The following is a 21,528-nucleotide window of genomic DNA, read 5'->3' as shown; positions in this document are numbered from 1 at the left end:
GCATAACCTTGACTGGAAAAAGCTTGAAGAGCAAATTCAGATGATGACCTTTAAGCCCTATTGTTAAAGTAGAATGTGCAGATTCCACATGCACACACCCAAATCCAAGAGAATAAACAACACTGCCGCACCAGCTGGTTCAGCACCTGACCTGGAAACAAGCTTCCAACATCCAGCACAAAGGCAGTTTCACATACTATAAGAATCAATACTTTTCTAGATAACTGTACTGAGCATGTCCTAGAAAGCCAAAAAAATACTTAACACAAATCAGCTGAAAATTGTTGATAACATTTTAATACTAGGGTAAATTAGTGAGGGATGCTTATTACTAACTTTGGCCAACGTCTGGTTGGGCAGTGCCACTCTGCCCCTTAATGCAAAAAAGCCACTGATAACAACTAATCATTAAGTCTGGAAACTGATTGTGTTTATGGAGAACGGGATAATAAGACGCTGAATCCGCAACTACACACTAGGAAAACTCACAGGAGTCACTAATTTTTATGGACGTAAAGAAGAAATAATGAACATATTTAAAGAGTACTATAAAATGTTAAATATGTCCAAAATATTGAAAGTGAGGCTCTTACAAAAACTTTCTTTTCATGAAAAAGAAAATGTCAGGACATATCATATAAGAGCCGGTAGATCTCTGAGGGATTTTGAGGCTGAAGACCATGTCACACTGCTACACAGAGAGAAAGCCACAGGCCCAAACTGCTATCCAACAGAATTTAGTACAGCGAAAACCATCTGCTAAATTAGGTCCATTAATATCAGCTATGATAAATGAAGCTAAAAAAAGAAAGCCTTCTTACCATAAAAATTATATCATACATCAGTCACAGTTTTCCCTCATTAAAATAAAAATTACAAAAATGTGTAATCTACAGACCAATTTTACTACTAAACAGTGATGCTAGAATTTTGATGAAAGCCATAGTGAAAAAGAGGGAAAAAGCTCTACCACCTATGCTGCTCCAGATCAATCTGGATTTGTTAAAGAAAAAAAAAAAAAAATGTAGAATCTTTGACAATATGTTCAATATAATATACACAACTGCAGTCACTGCACTTTCTGCATATTATGTCTGGGTGTAGAAAAAGACTTAGCTTCAAAGCACATGAAGGGTAGGCTGACATTTACCAAAAGTGCTGTTTGTCATGGTTATTGAAATCTCACTATCTATATTCATAAACAAGTAGTTACTTGGGGGATTTTAAATGATGGACTTGAAAAGATGACATAATACGTTATATTTATCACCAACAAATAAATTAGACATATTAAAGTAACTGCATAGCATTTCTAGATTTAAGATTAATTTGACTAAGAGCATACTATTCCTAGTCAATGTTTTTGCACTTCTGGTAGAATTTAATCAGTTTCCTCTAAATGTCTCATAACAGTTCAAATATTTAAAAACCACAGTTACTAAAGTATTTACTGTAGGTAACACTTATTAGTAACGGTCAATACTTTCATTAATAAATCTTTACAAACATTGATTAACTTTAGATTACTTACCACAAAATGGTGTATAACTAAATAATAAATGATTTATAAAAATTTAAGGAAGCATTAAATAATTAAAAGGTATTATAAAGAGTTACTAATATTGACAGCCTTATTTTAAGTTGAATTTGGTAACCTGATGTTTAGTTTGATATTAAAAGAATGTCTCCTCTTCATCTAAGATTAGCCCTGAGAATTTACTCTGACAAGGGACAACTCTGTTTGGTAAGCCCCCTCAATACTCATCAAAGAAGTAGAACTCTGTTAAACCTAATGAACAATATAGGACTCAAAACAGGCATACAAAGTAAAATAAATTAAAGGAGTTGAGATGACAGACTAAGCTACAACACCCCTTTTGGATAGCAAACTTTAGTCAAATATTTCAATAATGGGTTGGATAATGGGAACCATTTTTTTTAGAAACACAGGCAACTCAAAATGTACAGACAATATTAGTATATAATATTTTACAGAGTTTACAATAAAATCTCTTTTCTTGATATTTCATTTCATAAACATGTTACAAAGTATAGCTACTTAGCACTCTACCAGCATTCTATGACATGCATATACCGTACATATAATTTTTATTAAATCTATAAACTCATAGATTCCAACACAAGATATTAAACTGTATTAATCTCCTCAGTAGCACTGAATTTACATAATGGATCATAAAACCGCTAAAGACATGGCATCTGAGGTTAATCACCCCCTTGTTTCTGGTTATGGACATTAAATAAAACTTGAATTTTCTACCAAGCTTCTTCTCTATTCAGTACTAAGTTATCAATATAGCAGAATAAAAATTCCATCAATGTCGTATACGGGACACAATATGACTACTGATTCAGTTCCAGCCTCAGTTTCGCCCTAGCAAGTCTTACTTTATTGAAACAATTACACTTTCAGTGTTCGGTCTGCTTTAAGGAAATTACTCCAAATCTACTCAAAATTCATCAGGGAATCTTTGTATTATTTGCTAAGTTGACTAAAGTTTTATAGTGCATAGGAAGACAAATGAACTCCAGATTTTGATAACGAATGAAAGAGAAAATGTATCTACAACTTGCAGTTTTTATTTCTACCTTTGAACAGGTCTGTAGCTTGGTTATGACAGCATCAGTGCAATGAGTAGGCAGTTTGCCTGGAATTTGGCCAAGTACATAAATTCACCACCTCCTCCTGCCACCAAAAACATGGCAATGAATCAGAATGATCTTTCAAAAGTCAGCATGCCTACCCAATCTGCATTTGCTATATTGCTATGCTGGATGCATTATTTATGTGAAATTATACTTACATACATGCTATCCATGATACAATTTACAGATCCATTTTATTATGTAGGAAATGTGACAAATAAAATGTTATTTTTAACAACACTTCTCATGTATATTACAATTAAGAAATAATGAAGTGAACATATTTTTGCGTTGTTAACAAAGCGACTCTTTTTAAATGATGTTGTTGTATAACAGACAGAAGAATGTTGCCATACCGACGTGAGCAGGTACAGATCCAGTTGAATGAAAGTGTGTAAAGATTGAGTCTGTTTGAAAATGGGTGATGACCAAGCAACACATGCAGCTAATGAAATGACTGTCGTGATGAGCAGAAGTGCATATCTTAGAAAAAGGGTGTTTAATTACTAAAACAGTAAATGGTAAAAATGAGTAATCACTGACATTGTCACAAGCCCTTGTCCTAATTTGTCTGGCTGCAAGAATGGCTTACTTCCTCACCTGCAATGCAAGAGGCTTCCATCTCATGTTCTTTAGTAAAGCAGGAGCTGATGTTAGCATGCTTTGAGGTCTCTTTTTCAAAGTCAAGATCACACCACTGGGATCTTCACGTAGTGCATTAACCAAGTTTTTCAACTGCCACCCCACCTAGTAACCAACAAATACATTAATCAAATAAAATGAAATAGAACATTTTAATTAACCAGTCTGTAAATTCACCATATGTGCAAAGTATTCTATCGACAGCACACACATAATATGTGCTTTCTAGGCAGTACTTATGCAGAAACAAAGTTACAGGAAAAATGTTATATGGAAGAAAAAAAAAATACGAGAAGGAAGAGAGCATACATTGTTAAAATACACTTTTAAAAGAAAGTGGTGACTTATGAAAGGACATACAAATTGCACTTAAAAACTGTTAGATTTAAAATATGATATGAGAATATATTCTGTAATGGTTATTGCAGAAGTTAAATTAATTATGTATAGGGATATTTACATGTTGTTATTTATATTAATATACATTATTTATAGTAATAAAGTCAGCTCAAAAGTGTTTCAATCTAATATTGCCGATAATATATTAATCTCATATGTATGATTACATCTGTGAAAGCAGAATTAGGTTCAAAGCATCTTAATTTCTAATCTACAAACAAACCACTACTAAAAATGTTCGTTCTAACCCATTAATTCAACAGATCTGTGTGCTTCAGTTAACTTAGAAGATGACAAAGTACTTTATAAATTTTAGAGTGCCAAGATGACAGAATATAATGTGCTGACATGTGGAGGTTGCATTATGGAGCAGCTCGCCACTCAGATGCTACACAATGAACTACTAACAGAAACTCACAATTTTTTATCTACACTGGGCTACTTTAAAGAGGGAACAACTCAAGAGATGTATACTTAAAAAGGGGGAATAAAGAGAAAAAATATATAAATTAAATGAAAAAAATCACCTGGCTGTAATGCGATTTTATTAATTACATGAGGGTGCTGAAGAAAAGATTGTTTAGTCATTATGTCTACAGCCCTACACAACACAAAGTGTTTGGCACAATTAAAACATCACCACACAAATCTAGAATATTTTGTGAATTGAGCCTTTGAAAAAGTGGGAACCCAAGCTCACACTCTTCCTAATCAAACAACACTGAAATGAAACACAATGTGCTGCTGCAGTTTATCACCCGTGTTGTTGCTCGATTTAGCTCAGGAATTAAGATGGGAGTGGACACTTAACTAAAGCAATGTTTCCAGCAAAAAAGGTGCCCCCAAGACAGTCATTTCTTAAAGCTCTAGTAAAGCTCTATATTCGTTAATCAGACATCTCCAGGTGCAATGTTTACCCCTTCCAAATGCCCTCCCCCTATGTGTTTATAGGCCCATAAGAAAATGATCCTCAAGAAAGGAGATGTTAACATAAAAACCTTCTGGTTTTAACTCATAACTGTACACCAAATGCAAAGGTGATGCAGGGTTCAAATTGCTTTGATATTACATAGGCAACAGAGAAAAAACAGTTAAGACAGTTTTCCCAGTAAACCTTTTTCCTTTCTTTCTGAAAATGTCTAGTGTGCTATATGCCAGACTGCTGGAGCCCCCAGAGAGCCCAAAACCTCTGCTGATTTGGTTGGCAGAGCTCAGTAAGGTTTATTACCAAAACACAGAGCCCGCCTGTTGTTTACATATAGTCAATATGTCAAAAATGCTTATTTTCACCTCCTGTTTTATTAGTTTATGAAAAACCATTTTTAGCCATTTTTGAAGTTTCAGTTTTAAATAGTACATTAATGCAGAAAATCACCTCAGAGAAATGTATTCTCTAGAACAGGGGTGCCTAATATGTCGATCGTGATCGACCGGTAGATCGGAAAGGTAGTGCAGATAGATCAAGTTGCTTTCAAAAAAAATTTTTTTAAATGTTAGTCTATCATATATCCTCCCAATGGCATTTGCCACTTGATTGACATACAGGGCAGCCAGTCTGAGATCTCTTTTCTTCTAACACACTGGTCATCCTGCACACATGATCAAACACACGAGCTACTGCAAAACTCTGGCTATCTAAGTGATCTTCCAATTTATATCGACTAAAGAAGGGATTTAAAAAAAATTTTGTTGGTTATGGGCTGGCTGTGGAATTGGAAGATGATTTTTCTCTCTCACAATGTCACAATCGAAGTGCGTTTGTCTGATCTGTCAATCTATCATTGCTATTCCAAAGGAGGAAAATGTGGAAAGGCACTTTCGAACTGTTCATAAAAACTATGAAACTGACTTCCTTCCAAAAAGCGATCTGAGAAAGAGAAAGGAGAGGGAACTAAACTCGCAGTTAATCGAACTGCCGTCATTTTTCACTCGGCGGAATTCAAAAGGCTGAATAAACTGAAGCATCGTTCCTGGTGAGTCACTCGATCATTAAGCATAATTAGACTTCCAAGATGGACAGATGATAAAAGATGCCTTCGTTGAGGCAGATGGCTAGGGAGAAATTCCTGCTGAGATTTCAAGACCCCTGACCAGAGAAAAAGGATTTTCTCCTTGTCATTAAACATGCAGTATACAAGCAACTTAATAAGGATCAATGGCCACTAGACTTGAGCTTAATTTACAGCAGGAAGGAAAAGAGAAAACCATGGTCAATATGATTAGCTCAGTTAATGCCTTCAAACAAAAAATACAACATCTGTACTCAAAGCTGCAGCACTTTGATTTGGGGAACATCCAAAACCTTGCGTCAGAGTTGGAGACGCAATGGAAGGCATGAGCACAGAGCTACACAGAGCAGATTGATGATTGCCTGTCAGACTTTATCTAATGGAAAAAAAGTAATGATTCGAGTGTTGCCCAATGTAGCGGAGTAAGAGTAGCGTTTATTTCTTCACAAATGTACTTAAGTAAAAGTAAAACATATGGTGCAGTAAAACTACTCTTAGAAGTACAGTGGTACCTTGGTATACGTCTGCTTTGGAATAAGTCCAACTTGGTATACGTCCTGTTTGGACACGAAATATTTTGCTTGGTACACGACCTTTGTTTGGAATACGACTCGCTTGCTAACCTTGTTTACCTCTCTCGAGACAAAGCCACGACTGCCCTCGAGCGTCAGTGCGCCAGTTGCTAGCATTCAGTGAGCAACCCGCTCTATAACTCTCTGTAAACTTTCACGTGTGTGCTATAGCGGGTCCACAGCTCCTGTCAAATCCAGCTTTAAAATAAATAATCACCCCGCTCACGGCTTGGTGAGGGGGCGTGGTGGTTATGTGGCAGAAGGTTGCAGGGCGATTCACGATGTGGCCGTTTCTCACCAAAGTGCACAGGTGAGAGACCATCCGCATTCGTGATTGTTCCTGGGGCTGCTTATCTTGATAAACAGAAGCGCGAGTTGGCTAGAAGGGGAGCAAAAAGAAAGAACGGACAGGAGGTTGAGAGAGAGAGAGAGAGAGAGCAAGCGTGTGCGAAGTAGCTGAAGTAGGCAGAGTGAAGGTCAGCTGCAAGTAGGGCGACTCCCCTGTTGGGAAGCAGGGGTGCCGCCAGGTAAAAAGGCACCGGGCTTCTTCTTGGTTTTTTTTTTTAAAGAATGCTTCCTGCTATATTTTAACCTCGTTGTTTTTAAGAAGACTTTTTTCTATTGGTTTTAACCTCCACATTTCACTTCTGATTTTATGGATTATTTATTGGAACTTTGGAGACTGCACTTTAATTTGAACACCTTGTTTTGTTAATTGTTTTAATAAAAGTACTTTGCACTTTTTCACCATCCCCTTGCTTTGTTGTTACTGATGAGCTTAGCAGTGAGGCATATTACCGACAGTGTAGGGTTCAAGGGCTCCCCGACAGCAGATGGGAGCATACAGCAAACCCGCATTGTCACAATGTGATTTTGTGTTTTTTTCACGTAAATTTGAATTGATTGTTGAAAAGTATGAAGGTGGCATGCGTATCCGGGACATGGCTGTTGCATACCGTTTGCTGAGAACAACGGTACCTACGATTGTGAAAAACGGATGTTATTAAAAAGTAAAGTGAGGTAAAATTTTCATTTATTTCATCTAATTGTTATGTATTTATGCATTTTAGTATTAAGCAGTGCTTAGATTAATTATAATATGCCAATAGCAATATGATTTTTTTTCATGGGAAAGGATTAATCATTTTCCCATTATTTCTTATGGGAAAAATTGGTTTGGTATACGTCCTGTTTGGTATAAGGCCAAGGACCTGGAACGGATTAAGGACGTATACCGAGTTGTGAACTATGGCCTGCTGGTCAGCCCGGCCAATACTCCCACGCCGCTAGATTGAGCCCTTCCGGCAGCATGGAGGTGCCCTGAATTCCAGCAGGGCATCATTGATATTGGAATTTTCCTTCACAGCCCTGCTGGATACCATGAGGGCCGCAAGGGGACGCTGCAGGGAGGCTCAGAGACTTCTATTTGCCCTATACCCCGGTAGTATGTCCTGGTAACAGGGACAGAGGGATTGACATACTTCCAGGATGAAAAAGAAGAGTTTTTATCTGACCCAGAAGTATTACTAATCACATAGACTGAGATGAGCGAAACACTTCCGGGTCAGGGACTATAAATGATTGTGGGAGCCTAGACGACAAACTGAGCTGGGTGGCAACTAGTCTGGGAGAGAGGAGGATTATGGATTACTGTGTTTTTATATGAATATTGTGGAAAGAAGGGTGTTTTGTGCACATTATTATTATAATAAATTCATAATTTGGACTTTTATGTGGTGTCTGACGTATAGTCTGAAGGTTAAAGGGGACGACAAAGCTCCAATCTATCACAATATACACACGTATGTATGTATACATATATATATATATATATATATATACACACATATATATACACACATATATATATATATATATATATGTGTGTGTGTGTATATATATATATATATATATATATATATATATATATATATATATATATATATATATATATATATATATATATATATATATACATACACACACACATATATATTTTTAATGTAGGTAGATCTTTTTGACCTGGTCATTTTAAAAGTAGCTTGCAAGCCGAAAAAGTGTGGGCACCCCTGCTCTAGAATGAGGATTTTGCATTAGATGCAAATTTAAATATATACTTACTATAGCTCACCATACAGTAAACTACAATATATTCCAAAGCTATTTTAAACAACTATTGACTGCTCTTACAAGTGCCAACATAATAAGCAAACATCAAAGGAACACAGTAATACAACTTTAACAAAGCAGGAAGTCATATTCTACTTTACTGTGCAATCAAAGATTGCCTGACTGTTTCTTTGAAGGATTATTGATCTGTCCAGTGCCCTGCCTACATCTAATGTTACTAGAATATTCTCTGAACCCCCATCATAAAAATTATTCAGAAAACTGATGGCTATACAATACAGAAACATTTTTGACCATTTGATACCATATACACTTTTACCATTAGTAATAAAAGCATGTGAACACAGAAGAACACCCATGATTCTGTGGGATGGCATAAAATTGACAGAAAAATTCAAATCACAATATTAGGATGCCAAAATAAGCAATAAATAAGCAATACCATTCATGGAAAGTCTGCCAAAAAAAACCCCTCCATTTTCAAAAAAACATTGATTAAATTACCTTCTCAGACTATTTGGAAGATTCTTCAGATTTTTGATTCAATAAGTCTAAAATAGTTCTTTATGCATATTGCCTAGAATTGTTCTTCACAGATACTGCCCAGGACCATTTATACATATAACCAACTTCAACCTGTGAATCAATTTTATTGCTGAAGTGTAACACCTTATCTTCTTCCTTCATAATTAAAAGTACTTTCTTACATTTTCTCTTTATTTCGGTTTCAGGATTACTACTCATTTTTACCAGCAAAATTCCAAAATGTTTCCAAACTGCTCTGGTGTGGAAAATCTTCAGTTTTCCATAGAAACTGCTTATATTTTAGTTATTTTGTGCAAACAAACCAGGTTGAACTGACTTTAATTACAGGGATTGCAAACATTTCTTCTATGTCGTACTAGAGTAATCAGAATATAAGTTTAATATGTCACTGTGCTCTGTGCACATATTTTAAATCTTCTTTTCTTTTATTTCTACTCACATGTACAGCTGAGCTAGATTTAGTACAGGGGCCCAGCACTTAGAACTGTTAGGCAAAGCATTTTAGGACAACTGAGAAATGGGCAACATGCACTATTTCTGTGTGTCAAACTCAGCATGAAATTGTATCTTCTCTTTGCCTTGATTGTAATGGTATTATTCACCTAAGTGGGGGGTCTGCACAATGAGAAAAAGTATAAAGCCTTGCAACATTGGCCAGCACACCTTTGAAGCCAATGGACGGATGGGAGATACCGTCATTCGATCTGGAAAATCCTTCCAATGCAGCAATGAAAATGGCAGACTTTATACATCGGGCTCCCACTACCGGAACTGGGTTTTTGTCATGGCTTCCTTGTCTATTATGTCACATAAAACATCATTAAAGAAAAGAAAAGTTATTTCTGCTATGTTTTCTTACTGCCATATCACTAAAGGTGGGGTATCACCTTTTTATATCTATACCAGTAACAGCGCACTGTACGATAACGTGCAGTGAATACTCTTGACTTGAGCATTCAAAGTTTTCATCCTCTTTCTCTGTATGTTCAGCAATCGTTTGCTCAGAGGTTGATGTGCTTGCTGCTCCCTGAGCAGCTCTTCTTTTCTCCATCCTAGCGGCCCGCTACTTCTTTTCTTTTGTTGGCATCTTTTCTTGTTAAAACTGACTGTCAGTGTTTGTGTTGCAATTACTTAGTACATTCTCCTTAATTTTTCACTTAAGCTGGCACTTAAGTCTTCAATCTGTCTCAAGAATGATTTAAGAATTGAAGAGGTAGGGAAAGTTTCTGCGAAGGTGGTATGGATGAGAACGGTGCCTGTAAGCATGCGCCGCATGGCCACCCTGCTGGCCGCTGCCGAGAGTTGATTCTACAATAAAATAAAACAAAAATAAAAAAGGAATAACCATGGAGGTCAATCATCACCCCAAAATCGGATAGTAGACGATGCGTAGTATGTATACACCAAATTTCAGGTCAGTAGTTCAAACGATTTGCGAGCTACAGGTGATTTAAATTCCTGGACTGACAAACGAACAGCCACAGTAGTGTATTATATATAAAGATAGTTTCGGGCTATGTAACATGCCACAATTACAAAAGAACTTATTCCATCAAGGGAGCTAGCGCCCCCTGCTGGATACAACTAGTCTGTGTTAATCGGTTTACAGCTTAAACATGGAGAGAAAAGACGGCAAGTATAGATGCCACAGAGCCTGTTTTAATTAATTTATAACCTGGGAATGAATGGTCCCATATAGCTAGGTACTACTGCATTAGTTTACAGCTTGGGAAACAAAGGAGTACGGAGCACTTTGATCAGGGTCATTTGTCATCAGGATGAGAACGCCAATTATATGTGTGCAATGTTATATGTCCAGAAACCCCATGTGTGCATATTAACATAAATGTCTTATCTGATGGACCAAAAAGGAAAAGAGCAAAAAACAACCACAGATGAGCAACGTTTTTTCAAGAGATTATAGGATTTAGACATCAGAAAATTTAACAGGAATGATCACTAAACCAAAAGCTTCCAGGGACAACATTCACCTTTCGACACTTCTAATTTCCATTAAGCCTTTCTAAGAACAACTGCAGTAAAAAAAAGACATTGTATGGCTGGTAAGTGGCATATAACCAAAAGACTCCACCACTTGAGACTTTGTGTGTGTGTGTATATCTGTGCGTGTGTTAATCTTCAAGGGCAAGAACAGCTACACCCATCCATCTATCCATCCATACATGGTATGTATCAAAAAGTTGACAATAATACACATACCTTTAAACTATATTTCCATGAATTTGTCTTTTCACTTTTATGAAAAATTAGGCCTTCACAACTTCTACAAAAATAATGCAAATGTGATACGTTTGAGGTATTTGTAATAGTGCTTCTGAGTTACTTCCTTGGAACCCTAAATTTGAACACTTTTCTTATAATCTGTCTTCTGCAAACTTTATTCAGCTGGTTTCATGATTTGATTATTAGTTCTTTCATGTGTGCAATTGTTCAACAGCATTGACCACAAATGTGGACTACCATTTACAGAAAGACAAATATATCTGACAGTTTAAGGCCAATTGTAGGATTTACTTTATGGGAAAAAAAAATCAATCTACTGTTTAATACAACACTAAAGGTCTGTATGTCTAGTCCATCTGAGCAATGGGATTGTTCCGTTTGGCTTTGGCTGTGTAACAAAAGAGGAAGTATAAGTGTGAACCACACGAGGAGGAGTAAAAGGCGTATGAGGCACACTGAGAGAAGCACCTTGAAAGATGCAACGTATAAAACTGGACAGAAGACAAGAAAGGCATCTTGAAAATAATAATGAGTCTGAGAATTAGGCTTTATGGAAACATGTTCGACAGAGGAAGCGCCAGTAAAGATACATTCACACACAAATATAGAGGAAAGGCACTGAAGCTACATACTGTATATGGCAAGAGATAGAAAACATTTTTTTTTACTTATTCTTAGTCTTTGATAAGTACCATGGCTAATAATAGACAAAATGCTCAACACTTCCTATAGATTTTTCAAAGTCAGAGTTACATTCTTGCATTGATTACTTTTGTTTTAATTGTTCAACTTGTTTACTCCTAGTACCTTGGACAACTGTTAAGGAATGTTTCTAACATAAGCTATTATAACTGTTATATTGATTTTCCAATTCTTGAATAAACAAAAACTTTTCTTCATGAATAATATTTTATCAAGCTGAACACAGCAAGTGCAGTATTAATATTGTAAGATGTTACTCGTGCATCAGATCAATTTGCTTGATGCCATTCACATTGCTTGTTCTTTTTTTAATGCTACTGCTTAAAAAAAAAATCAGTTTGTTAGTAATTTCTACTTTGAGTTCACACTCATCTGCTGCATGCTCCAGTGCTTTTACATGAGACTTCACTCTGTCCATCTTTTTTTAAGTTCTTAAACTTGTCCTTGAGGTTGCTCATCTTGTCTCTCTTGCTTCTATTTTTTAAGATAGGCATGTCTATAAAGGAAACAAAACCAGAGGGTACCTTCATTACATTTCACTGCCTCCTGAACTGTGGTTTAGAGTCCATGATTCCATTAAATGGAGTATTCAGCCTTTCCGAATGGGTGGTATAAATCACTGAAGCCTGTTGTGGTCACAGCAAAATTACAAAATTTCATGAACTCCCTCATCAAATCAGAACACACTGCCTCATTCATTGGATTCACTGTGACAAAAGTGTGCAGGTCACTCTTTTTCATTTCTTCATTTTGTTTTCTGAGCACACTGCTTCTTGTTTGAGAGCACCTTTCTTTGGTCCAGACACATTTCTGAGGGTAGTTTTACTAGAGGATCCTACTTTAAAAAAGCAATCATCAGTTTTTTACATTTCATTTTTATTACAACCACCTGCCTCTCTGAAATTTCCTTTTAATCCCTAAACTGACACACAACAATGACTGTCACAAAAATCCAGTGTTCACGACAGAAGTATCCTTGTGCTCACATGTTTTCTGAAAAAGGACCTGGAGAATCTTCAATGTTGAGGTTTCTTCTTTCCGGGTCTTTTCTATAACAAACCATTCCATGCACCCTGCAGATAGGGCACGCACATTAAAATTAGTGTTTAAATAGTTTATGAATTATTTAATCAAATATGAAATCTATAGCTTACCTTTAATGAGATTGTGCAGGTCCTTGGTCATGAAAGGCAGACTCATTTGACCATACGATATTCAGTAAGGAAGGGACTAACTTGCTTGGTGATGCTGTTAAACACTAAAAATTTCACAGGGAACAGAGGACTTATGCAGCTTTTTTTTATTATTATTTTTTGAAGAGATTTTATTTTCAGCTTATCTACGTCGTCTTTTAGAACCTAGCGCACATACTGTTTCACATGAGGCCAAAGCATAAGTGCTCTTTCACATACTGTCAAACATTTGATCCAATAATGCTGCAAAAATTACACATGGAACTGCTGTAATCTTTGAATTTGACAAAGTCAAGTCTGCGTGTAGGACTGTCACTGAATGGCCAGTGCAGTCTAGAGAGGGTATGGTCCATTTCCACCTGCTGATTTAAAACCACTGTGAAATGTGTTGGGAAGAATATGCAGGCAGAGCGGTCTTAACAGCATTATAGGCCCCTGGGCTAAGCAGTGCACTGGGGCCCCTACCTACACAACCACTCAGCAAGTCACAACATACATAAATTAGCATTGGGCCCCTATGCTCATGGGGCCACCGGGCAACTGCCCATTCGTTAAAACGGCCCTTTGCAAGCCACATAAACTAGCATTGATCAATGTGTTATTCATATCATGCAAAAGCTCAGGCTGCAACAAGTCAAACAATTTCAGTGCCCACAAAACCAGCAGGTAGTAAATTGGTATTGAATATGGATATCTGTTTGCCTGGCTGGCTTATTATGGGAGGTGATTTTGCTAACTTTTTTTGTGCTTGCTGCAGGAGAGTTACAAAAGGTGCTCATTCCAGTTGTTTACTCAAAGCCTTCTCATCATTGTGTTTTTTTTATACCATTTGTTTGACTTGCTAGCACAACTTCATCCATATTCTTCCTGTCAAACATTTTCCTAAATAACCTGCATTTTACCTTGGGTTTTCTTCATTTTAGAGCCATAGCTTATATTCATTGGTTGTAGAAGTTAATGAAAATAGATTTACTAGCCACTCTGACATGGATACTAGCTCATAGCTCACGTTAAAATCCTGGAGACATGACCTGACAATGCCATAATGGGTAATGTTAGTAACAGTCATGCAGTAACATTTTCATGATTTTGCTAACACAAAAACAAAATGATCATATAGCCATGATAAAAAATTCTGCGACTCTTCCAAAGCACATTGGACACTTTAAATGATTAAACCCTTTGCCTTGTTTTCTAGGCTTTCTCTAGTGAAGATACGTTTTGTGTACACTACACTATGGGAGGCATACAGCACTTAATTTTCCAGAAGCAGCATCCCAACTGTTTTACATGGTTAAATCATAACTTCCCTTGACCAGAAGTACACCTAATGTATATCTTCCAGTCTAAGGACACTCTCATTGTGTAATTAGCATGCAGGAGAAATATTTACATTCTATTTGTAGGACTTTATGCTTACTGAATGAAAAAAACACTTCATTTGCCATATATTATATCTACAGGGTGGTCCAGATCTAATTATGCAGATCCCGATCATCTGGATGACTTTGATTTATGCGGGGATGATTCCAGTTCGGCGCGAAGACGATTCTTCATGGCGTCAGGTTGCAAACTTCTTGATGGTCCGGGATTTTTTGGGTGATGTTCTATGTAATAAACTTAATAAGTTATAGCGTAATGAAAATTGCATAATTAAATGTGGACCACCCTATAGAACTGTAGTTTTGGTGGTGTCCTCTTGGAAAGGTTCCTTCAGCCATTTTTGAATCCCTCTACATTCTGGAACTTCTTTTTCTATTATACAGTAGGATGTTCTGTAAAAATAGTGGCAAGGCAGGAACCAGTCCTCAAAGGGATATTAGTCTATGGCAAGCTATACCCACACTCATTTAAACCTGTTCAATTTATAGTTCTGAGGGAGTAAAACAGAGATTTGAAACTGTGCTACCCTCTTAACAGCAAGAGCAGAAACCAACAAATTGTATTTGAAAGATACGCAATACATAGCTTGTCTGATAGCAACAACTGTCTATGATTTTATTTATTGTTTTTCCTCAAAAATTATTACTTTGTTCTTGAAAGAGGAATGAAACATACAATCTTCAAAAATACCACAATCTACCACATTCCACATGGATACTTAATCAGTTGTAGCCAAAAAACATGCATTGTTCAATTATACTTCCATAAAAGTAAAGCATTTGCTTTCTTTCCTCTGTTATTATCCATCAGATAAAGTACATTATAACAGGCAAATTAAACATAGGGCTTGCTTAACACTTTTTAACAGTTAGATGCATTATAGGTCATTTAAAAATAGTTCTTTGTAATAAACTTTCAGTTAGTTAAACCAGAAAATTCTCAAAAGGCTTGTTGTAGCCAATCTCAAATTTGCTTTCACAAAATGAACTGAAAAAATATGATTCAGAAAGTCAGTGCAACATATTACATTGAAGCAGGAATCCAAATGCTCAGTAAACAGAAAAGTACAAATACATGACAGGCATTATTTTTCATTAATATATCCTACAGTAATATTATAATCCTATATTGTGAATACTCACCACTATTCTATTACTTATATAGTCATGGTGTTTTGCTCTTCCATTTAATATTTAAAATATCTGTCCTTAAATCTTTGTAGCCTTCTTAGCCTCTTTTGGGCAACAAGACAGGAATACTTCCTAGACAAAGTGTTAGTCCATCACAAGGCACACACAAGGACAGTAGATATTGATACTCAAATCCTATGGGGTCAGTTTAGAGACACTCATCAATCTAATGCACAGAGTAGCAGGAAATCAAGAACTTTTGGAGAAAAATCTATGTAAACAAAAAAAAAAAAAGTGAAAACAGACTGACCAAAATGCAAATCCTGTCTCCTGGACCTATAAGCAAACAGTGCTAATCATTATGTCACCTGGTGATATTCCAAACTATAGAATGTCACCTACGGCTGCAAAGTAGCAGTCTAATCACTATACTAACATAATGCCCACTTTTACTGTTCCATCTTTAAACAACATTACATTTTCATTAATTGTCTCTTTGAATGAGACATTATCACTTAGAATGATTTATTTTATGATATGGATGCATATTTAAAAATATAAATACATGACTATAAAATTAAAGGGAAAAATTATAATAACGGGACAGACACAAGAAATAATGTATGTATGTCGTAACTTTTACAATCTGCCTTCTTAATAAACATTTCAAAGCATAATTTCTCAGATTATATACCTCTAACTGCATTCAGTAGAGAATATCTAAATTATTTGAAGGATGGACATGGATTAGAAATTATTACTTCAAGAAGCCAACGTCTTCTATAAAAGGAAATATTTCAAAAAGACTGTAAAGCTGGGGAACAATGGTTCATAAATCAAAAAATCTCATTATAATTATAACATCTACTAAAATTAGGAGATTATTGGCCTTAGCACTTTTTTTTAAAGTGACTTGTCCCGTTATCAATTTGCCTAAACAGATAATAAAAACTTTGTATCAGCTGGGGCAGCCATTGTGCTTTTTACACCTTACTTGTATACTCCATCCATTGTGGTAATATGGGATTATTATTCTTTAAAGATACTGTATGTAAGAAACAATATTTAAATATGTGGATTACAAAATACTTATATAACAAAAAATTTTATTTTCTACTGAAAAGTGTCAATTTTCTTTGGTGTCATTAAATACAAAATGAATGTTGTAATTATGACAATATACTACTTATCCTGCCAGATGTGAAGAAAATCCCTAGAATTAGACGTGACTCAAATGTCTTTCATGAAATGTAAGCCAATGATATAAAAGTGACACATTAAAAAATCGCACCACAGATCACTTAATGTCAACCAGCTTTGTCATTGAAACAGAGTCTATCGTGACAGCAACAATCAGTTGGCTAGAGCTGATTTTGAACAGAATGGAAGTTTACATTGGTTTATTCATACACATCCCCTCACCCAATTATAAAATATCCTGTGGGTATTTGGGATGTGAGTGAAAACTACAGGACACAAAACAGTGACCCAAGCTGCAACTGAATCCACATCCCTATGCAGGTAAATTAGTAGTATCAACCAAAGCATTATCCTGACAGTTACATTTGGTTATAGTATTTTCTTAATGAGATGTAAATTTTGCAATATCATCAATTTGAACTCAACATACTTGGTAAGTCACATGGTATTAGAGACTGGCCATGTTGGGCCAAAATCATTAACTGAGGCCCATGAAATCCTGGTCCAATTGATCTGAAACTATGACCAAATATAGGATGTACTGTACAACAGTGGTAAAGGGCTGTTGGCTGCATAATGAGGTAATGTCATGCACCGTAAGGATGCTAGGTTTAGGACAGTAGAATATGGTACATTAAGTGTGCACTTAATCACTCTTGGAAAAAACACTTGTGTAGGCCAATGTTTTGATTAAGAAGTAATATCCTGTCAGATATGCCATCCAGAACAAACTGGGCCTGGCTTCCTCATTGAAAGTAAATGTTATTGGAATTATTACATGTTGATCTTGCTATGGTTTTCAAACAAGACAGGTCTGACAGTAAAACTGTACTGAATTAACACTAGAATTCCTGAAGCCTAAGAAAAAACTTGTAATCCCTGTCGATCAGCACAAGCAGCAAGCTGTCCCATCCCCTTCCTTGATGGAGCTCAGCTCACTACTCAAAACAAGGAGTGCCCGGTGAGAAGGAATTTAAGGTGGGCCAGGATCACAAGTGTTTTCATAGGCATCAGGAATTGTAGTGTTAAAAGCATACTGCAGGTCACCAATCCCCACCGTGATGGAGCTCAGCTCACTACTTAAAACACGGAGTGCCCGGTGGTAAGGGATTTAAGGTGGGCTGGGATTCCGAGCTTTTTCGTAGGCTTCAGGAATTCTAGTGTTAAAAGCACTACTGTAGGTCACCATGCAATATTCACCTGCTATTGCAAAAGCTGTTTTATCTGGCACATCTCTCAAACTACTGAGCACTTCAGCCTTACTAACCTCTTAGAACATTTTCCACTGCTCACTGACGATTATAACTATATATTTATTTCCTACACCAACTAAAAGTATGTGTGAAATTGTGCAATTTTTTTGCTTATCTGAGAATTCCTATCAGGCACTTTAGTACCATTAACTGTGCATCATTCCTGTATCACTGTGCATTACACTTTAAGTGTCTTGATAGAGGATGTAATACTACAAATTGCATATTTTAAAAAATCACAACAAAATCCTCTGGCAAAATTCATTGACACATTATAAAACTTATAGGTTTAACTTAAAAATGATTGTGTAGAGTCTTAAAAAATAATCTAGATTTTCTTATTAATATTGTATATGCATCATTTTCAGAATTTTGATTGCCCAGATGAATATAAAGTTGTAGTGTGGTTTGTCCAGTGTTTATAACACTTTACTATGCAATGACATGATGATAATGACTCTATAAAGCATTGAATAGCTGCTAAATAAATTGATATGTATTCTATATCTTTTTTAATTCAATAATTATTTACAGCGATACTGTAAAGCACATATTAACAATTGACAGCTCTTGTGTAAGACCTGTCCTGCCTGCACATTTTTTGAGCTATATTAAAAATGTGTAAAATCTTTAAATATCATATATGTATGAATTTAAATTTATTTTCAGGTTTGCTGCCCTGATTCTACAACACTTGAATTTCAACATGGAATTGCAGGTATCACAGCTGTTATTTAAAAATCCTTTATTATTAACTTAATAAAATTAAAACCACACTTCTCTTTCAAGGTTGAGAGGGTTTTGTTACTGCCACATGTATTCCATTATGGAATTAATTCAGAAATAAAAATACATGGTTCGTGTTGACTTTGACGGGGAAATAACGTGATCAAATGAGCAGTAAGTTGTAGTTTTAACGCATTTGAGTAATGGAGTTACAAATGATAGCAAAGTCAATTGCATTTTAATGCAGCATCATACATTGCCTGATAAAGGAGGCTTAACATTTATCCTCAAAATGCAACAGAGATGGCTATACTTGTTCATCCAACCATTCATTCACTCTGCAACGGGCTTATCTATAACTCTGGCTAGTCCAAAAGAAATTAAAAATTTGCTTCTCCATATGTTCAGACCAAGTTAATTTTTCAAAATATTTATATAGGCCAGACATTCACTTGGCCTAGCTTATAATGCTCTGAAGTGAAGGTAGATCACTCTAATGATATAATCTTGAATGTGTTGCTGCAAAAGCATAATTGCAGAGACACTAATTTGCTGGACTGTTTAAACAGCATATTTCAATTAGCAAGGACTATACTTGTGTCATTTGTTTGGCTTTTGAAGGCAAACTAAGTGAACAAAGTGCAAGCACATGAACCACTATTTAATTAGTATGGGAAGGAAAGGGGTGCCTTCTGATGTAACGAGTAATCGCTGCAGGTATGTTCAGTTCAGCTTGATTCCTAATTCTGATTTAGTACACAGACTAAGCAAAAACAACAAGTTAAGAAAAGGAGGGAGAGATTTGAAACATTACAGCACCACAAGTTTGTGATGTTTGAAATTTTAATTAAATTGTGTGAGCACCAAAGAATTACAAACAAGCATGTCTTCAGTAACTTTGTTGCTCACGCTTAGCTTAATACTCTATATAGAAGCTATATTTTATAAAGAATGGAACATAAAACTTCAGTGCTTCTTTAACTAGCTGAAAATTTCCTTCTAGGTTAAAGGAAAAAAAACATAAGGAGAGATGTTTATAAATACATAATCACTATACTTTAAATTTCTGGAATTATTTTTTTAATAAAATAATTGAATTCTTGCTATTGTATGCAACAATCACAATTAATCTTGCCTAAATAATGCAAAAATATATCATTTTTCTACATATGATCTTTTCATTTTTTAATACATGTCTAAACCACATTACCTATAGATGATGTTTCTTACATAAGAATGAATATTTTTTTCTCTTTGAAACAACTTCATAAGAGAATGAGAATATGATAAAGCTACTCTGAAGCTAGTGCAAGATGTTGAGATTTTGGATGATTTCAGAGGATGAAAGAAGATGTGTAACTTTACTGCTGATAATACTGAAACACACAGCAGACTTGTTGTGCTGTGCATCATATACAGAATTAAGTAATGTTTTACATGCTTTAAGAAATAAAAGCTTTCTGAGGAGAAATGTCATGATCCCATTTGAGTGGTAGCTGCCAGTGGAGGAATTTAGAGAGATCTTTGTTACCCACATCTGCTTTTGATTTCATTTCAAGCAATGACTTGTTGGTTCAAATCATTTCCTTTGCCTATTTCTCAAAAAAATTGTTTTAATTACATTTTCAGGGAACTAACCAGCAAATGAAAACCACCATTACATTTTCCCAAAACTCAAAATGTAAATATGCTTTAAACAAACTAATTAGAGAGGTGTGAGGTCACAAAAAGTAACTTAGAAGAAAAAAAAAGAAACAATAAAAAACAGTGCTACCATACAGCAAGGGACTGTATTATTACCCAGATTTTCATTCATGTCTCTTAGAGATTATTAAATGAGAGTGATGCTTGAAAATTAGTTACATTAAAACTCAAAAACTCTTAATTATTGAACTTGACCTTAAATTAATATGATTATGTTAGAAATTATATACAGTGATAACATGCTGAATTTCCAAGGACAAAGAGATTGCTTGGCAACTTATGAACCTGTAATTTGACGTGTCTATAAAAACAAATCAGTTTCTTATACACCATACTTCACCTTCACTCTTCACATTTACAAGAGAATATTCATTTGAAAACATTTACTAATTAAGTTTTTAAACCATACACATTCATTTAATTTACATTTGATTTTAATATAGATTGCATAGAAGCTTAAGAAATTGATACATTTTATTATGCAGGAATGCTTATACGTTAAAAATATGATATAAAAATAACTACACATGGCGAGAGACAGAGACAGAGACAGAAAGAGAGTGAGAGCAAGAGAGATACACACCACTGTTTGATGATTGACTTGGATTACTTCATCCCCTGCATGGATTTTCTTACAGCGATCTGCAGGAGACTGCCAAATAAAATGAAACAATTATAATCGTGTACATTTGCCTTGGTTTTAATCAATTGAAAGTGTTAATTGTAACTTTAAGATTGGGGTTGAAAGGATTTAGCATAAGACAGTATTTTGTAGTGTCATCTAAATTCCCGAAAACAAATCACTTTCTTTCACACAAAACCACCAAATGTCTGTGTCCTAAAGTCTAACATGATAAAAAATTCTTTTTTCCCATTAAACCTGCACATCCATAATTCAAAATAATTCACAAAATTTTTAATTAAAGAAATGGTTTTAATAAAGAAAATAAAAACCCAAGCATAATGAAACACATTCCTTATGGACAAACTAGACTGAATTGGAAAGCAAAACAAATCTTGTGTAAAAT

At 35.4% G+C, this 21,528-nt stretch overlaps 1 protein-coding gene across 10 annotated transcripts in view; it reads right to left on the bottom strand.

Moving 5' to 3' along the window:
- cnksr2a (connector enhancer of kinase suppressor of Ras 2a) overlaps nt 1-21,528 on the bottom strand; it is a 763,738-nt gene that overhangs the window by 389,914 nt on the left and 352,296 nt on the right. For 7 of the 10 annotated variants that reach the window (XM_039745560.1, XM_039745561.1, XM_039745563.1 and 4 more), the window contains 2 exons: nt 21,084-21,152; nt 3,268-3,414 (listed from right to left, as the gene is read on the bottom strand). In XM_039745560.1, coding sequence (XP_039601494.1) covers nt 3,268-3,414; nt 21,084-21,152 — 216 coding nt within the window. The remainder of the gene's footprint in view (nt 1-3,267; nt 3,415-21,083; nt 21,153-21,528) is intronic. The other 3 variants (XM_039745565.1, XM_039745567.1, XM_039745569.1) reach the window with 1 other exon arrangement.

This window comes from Polypterus senegalus, chromosome 2 (genome assembly GCF_016835505.1).
Source record: "Polypterus senegalus isolate Bchr_013 chromosome 2, ASM1683550v1, whole genome shotgun sequence".
Lineage (NCBI taxonomy): Eukaryota > Metazoa > Chordata > Cladistia > Polypteriformes > Polypteridae > Polypterus > Polypterus senegalus.
Note: the sequence above shows the minus strand (reverse complement) of the source record. Positions and strands in the feature narration are given on the sequence as shown.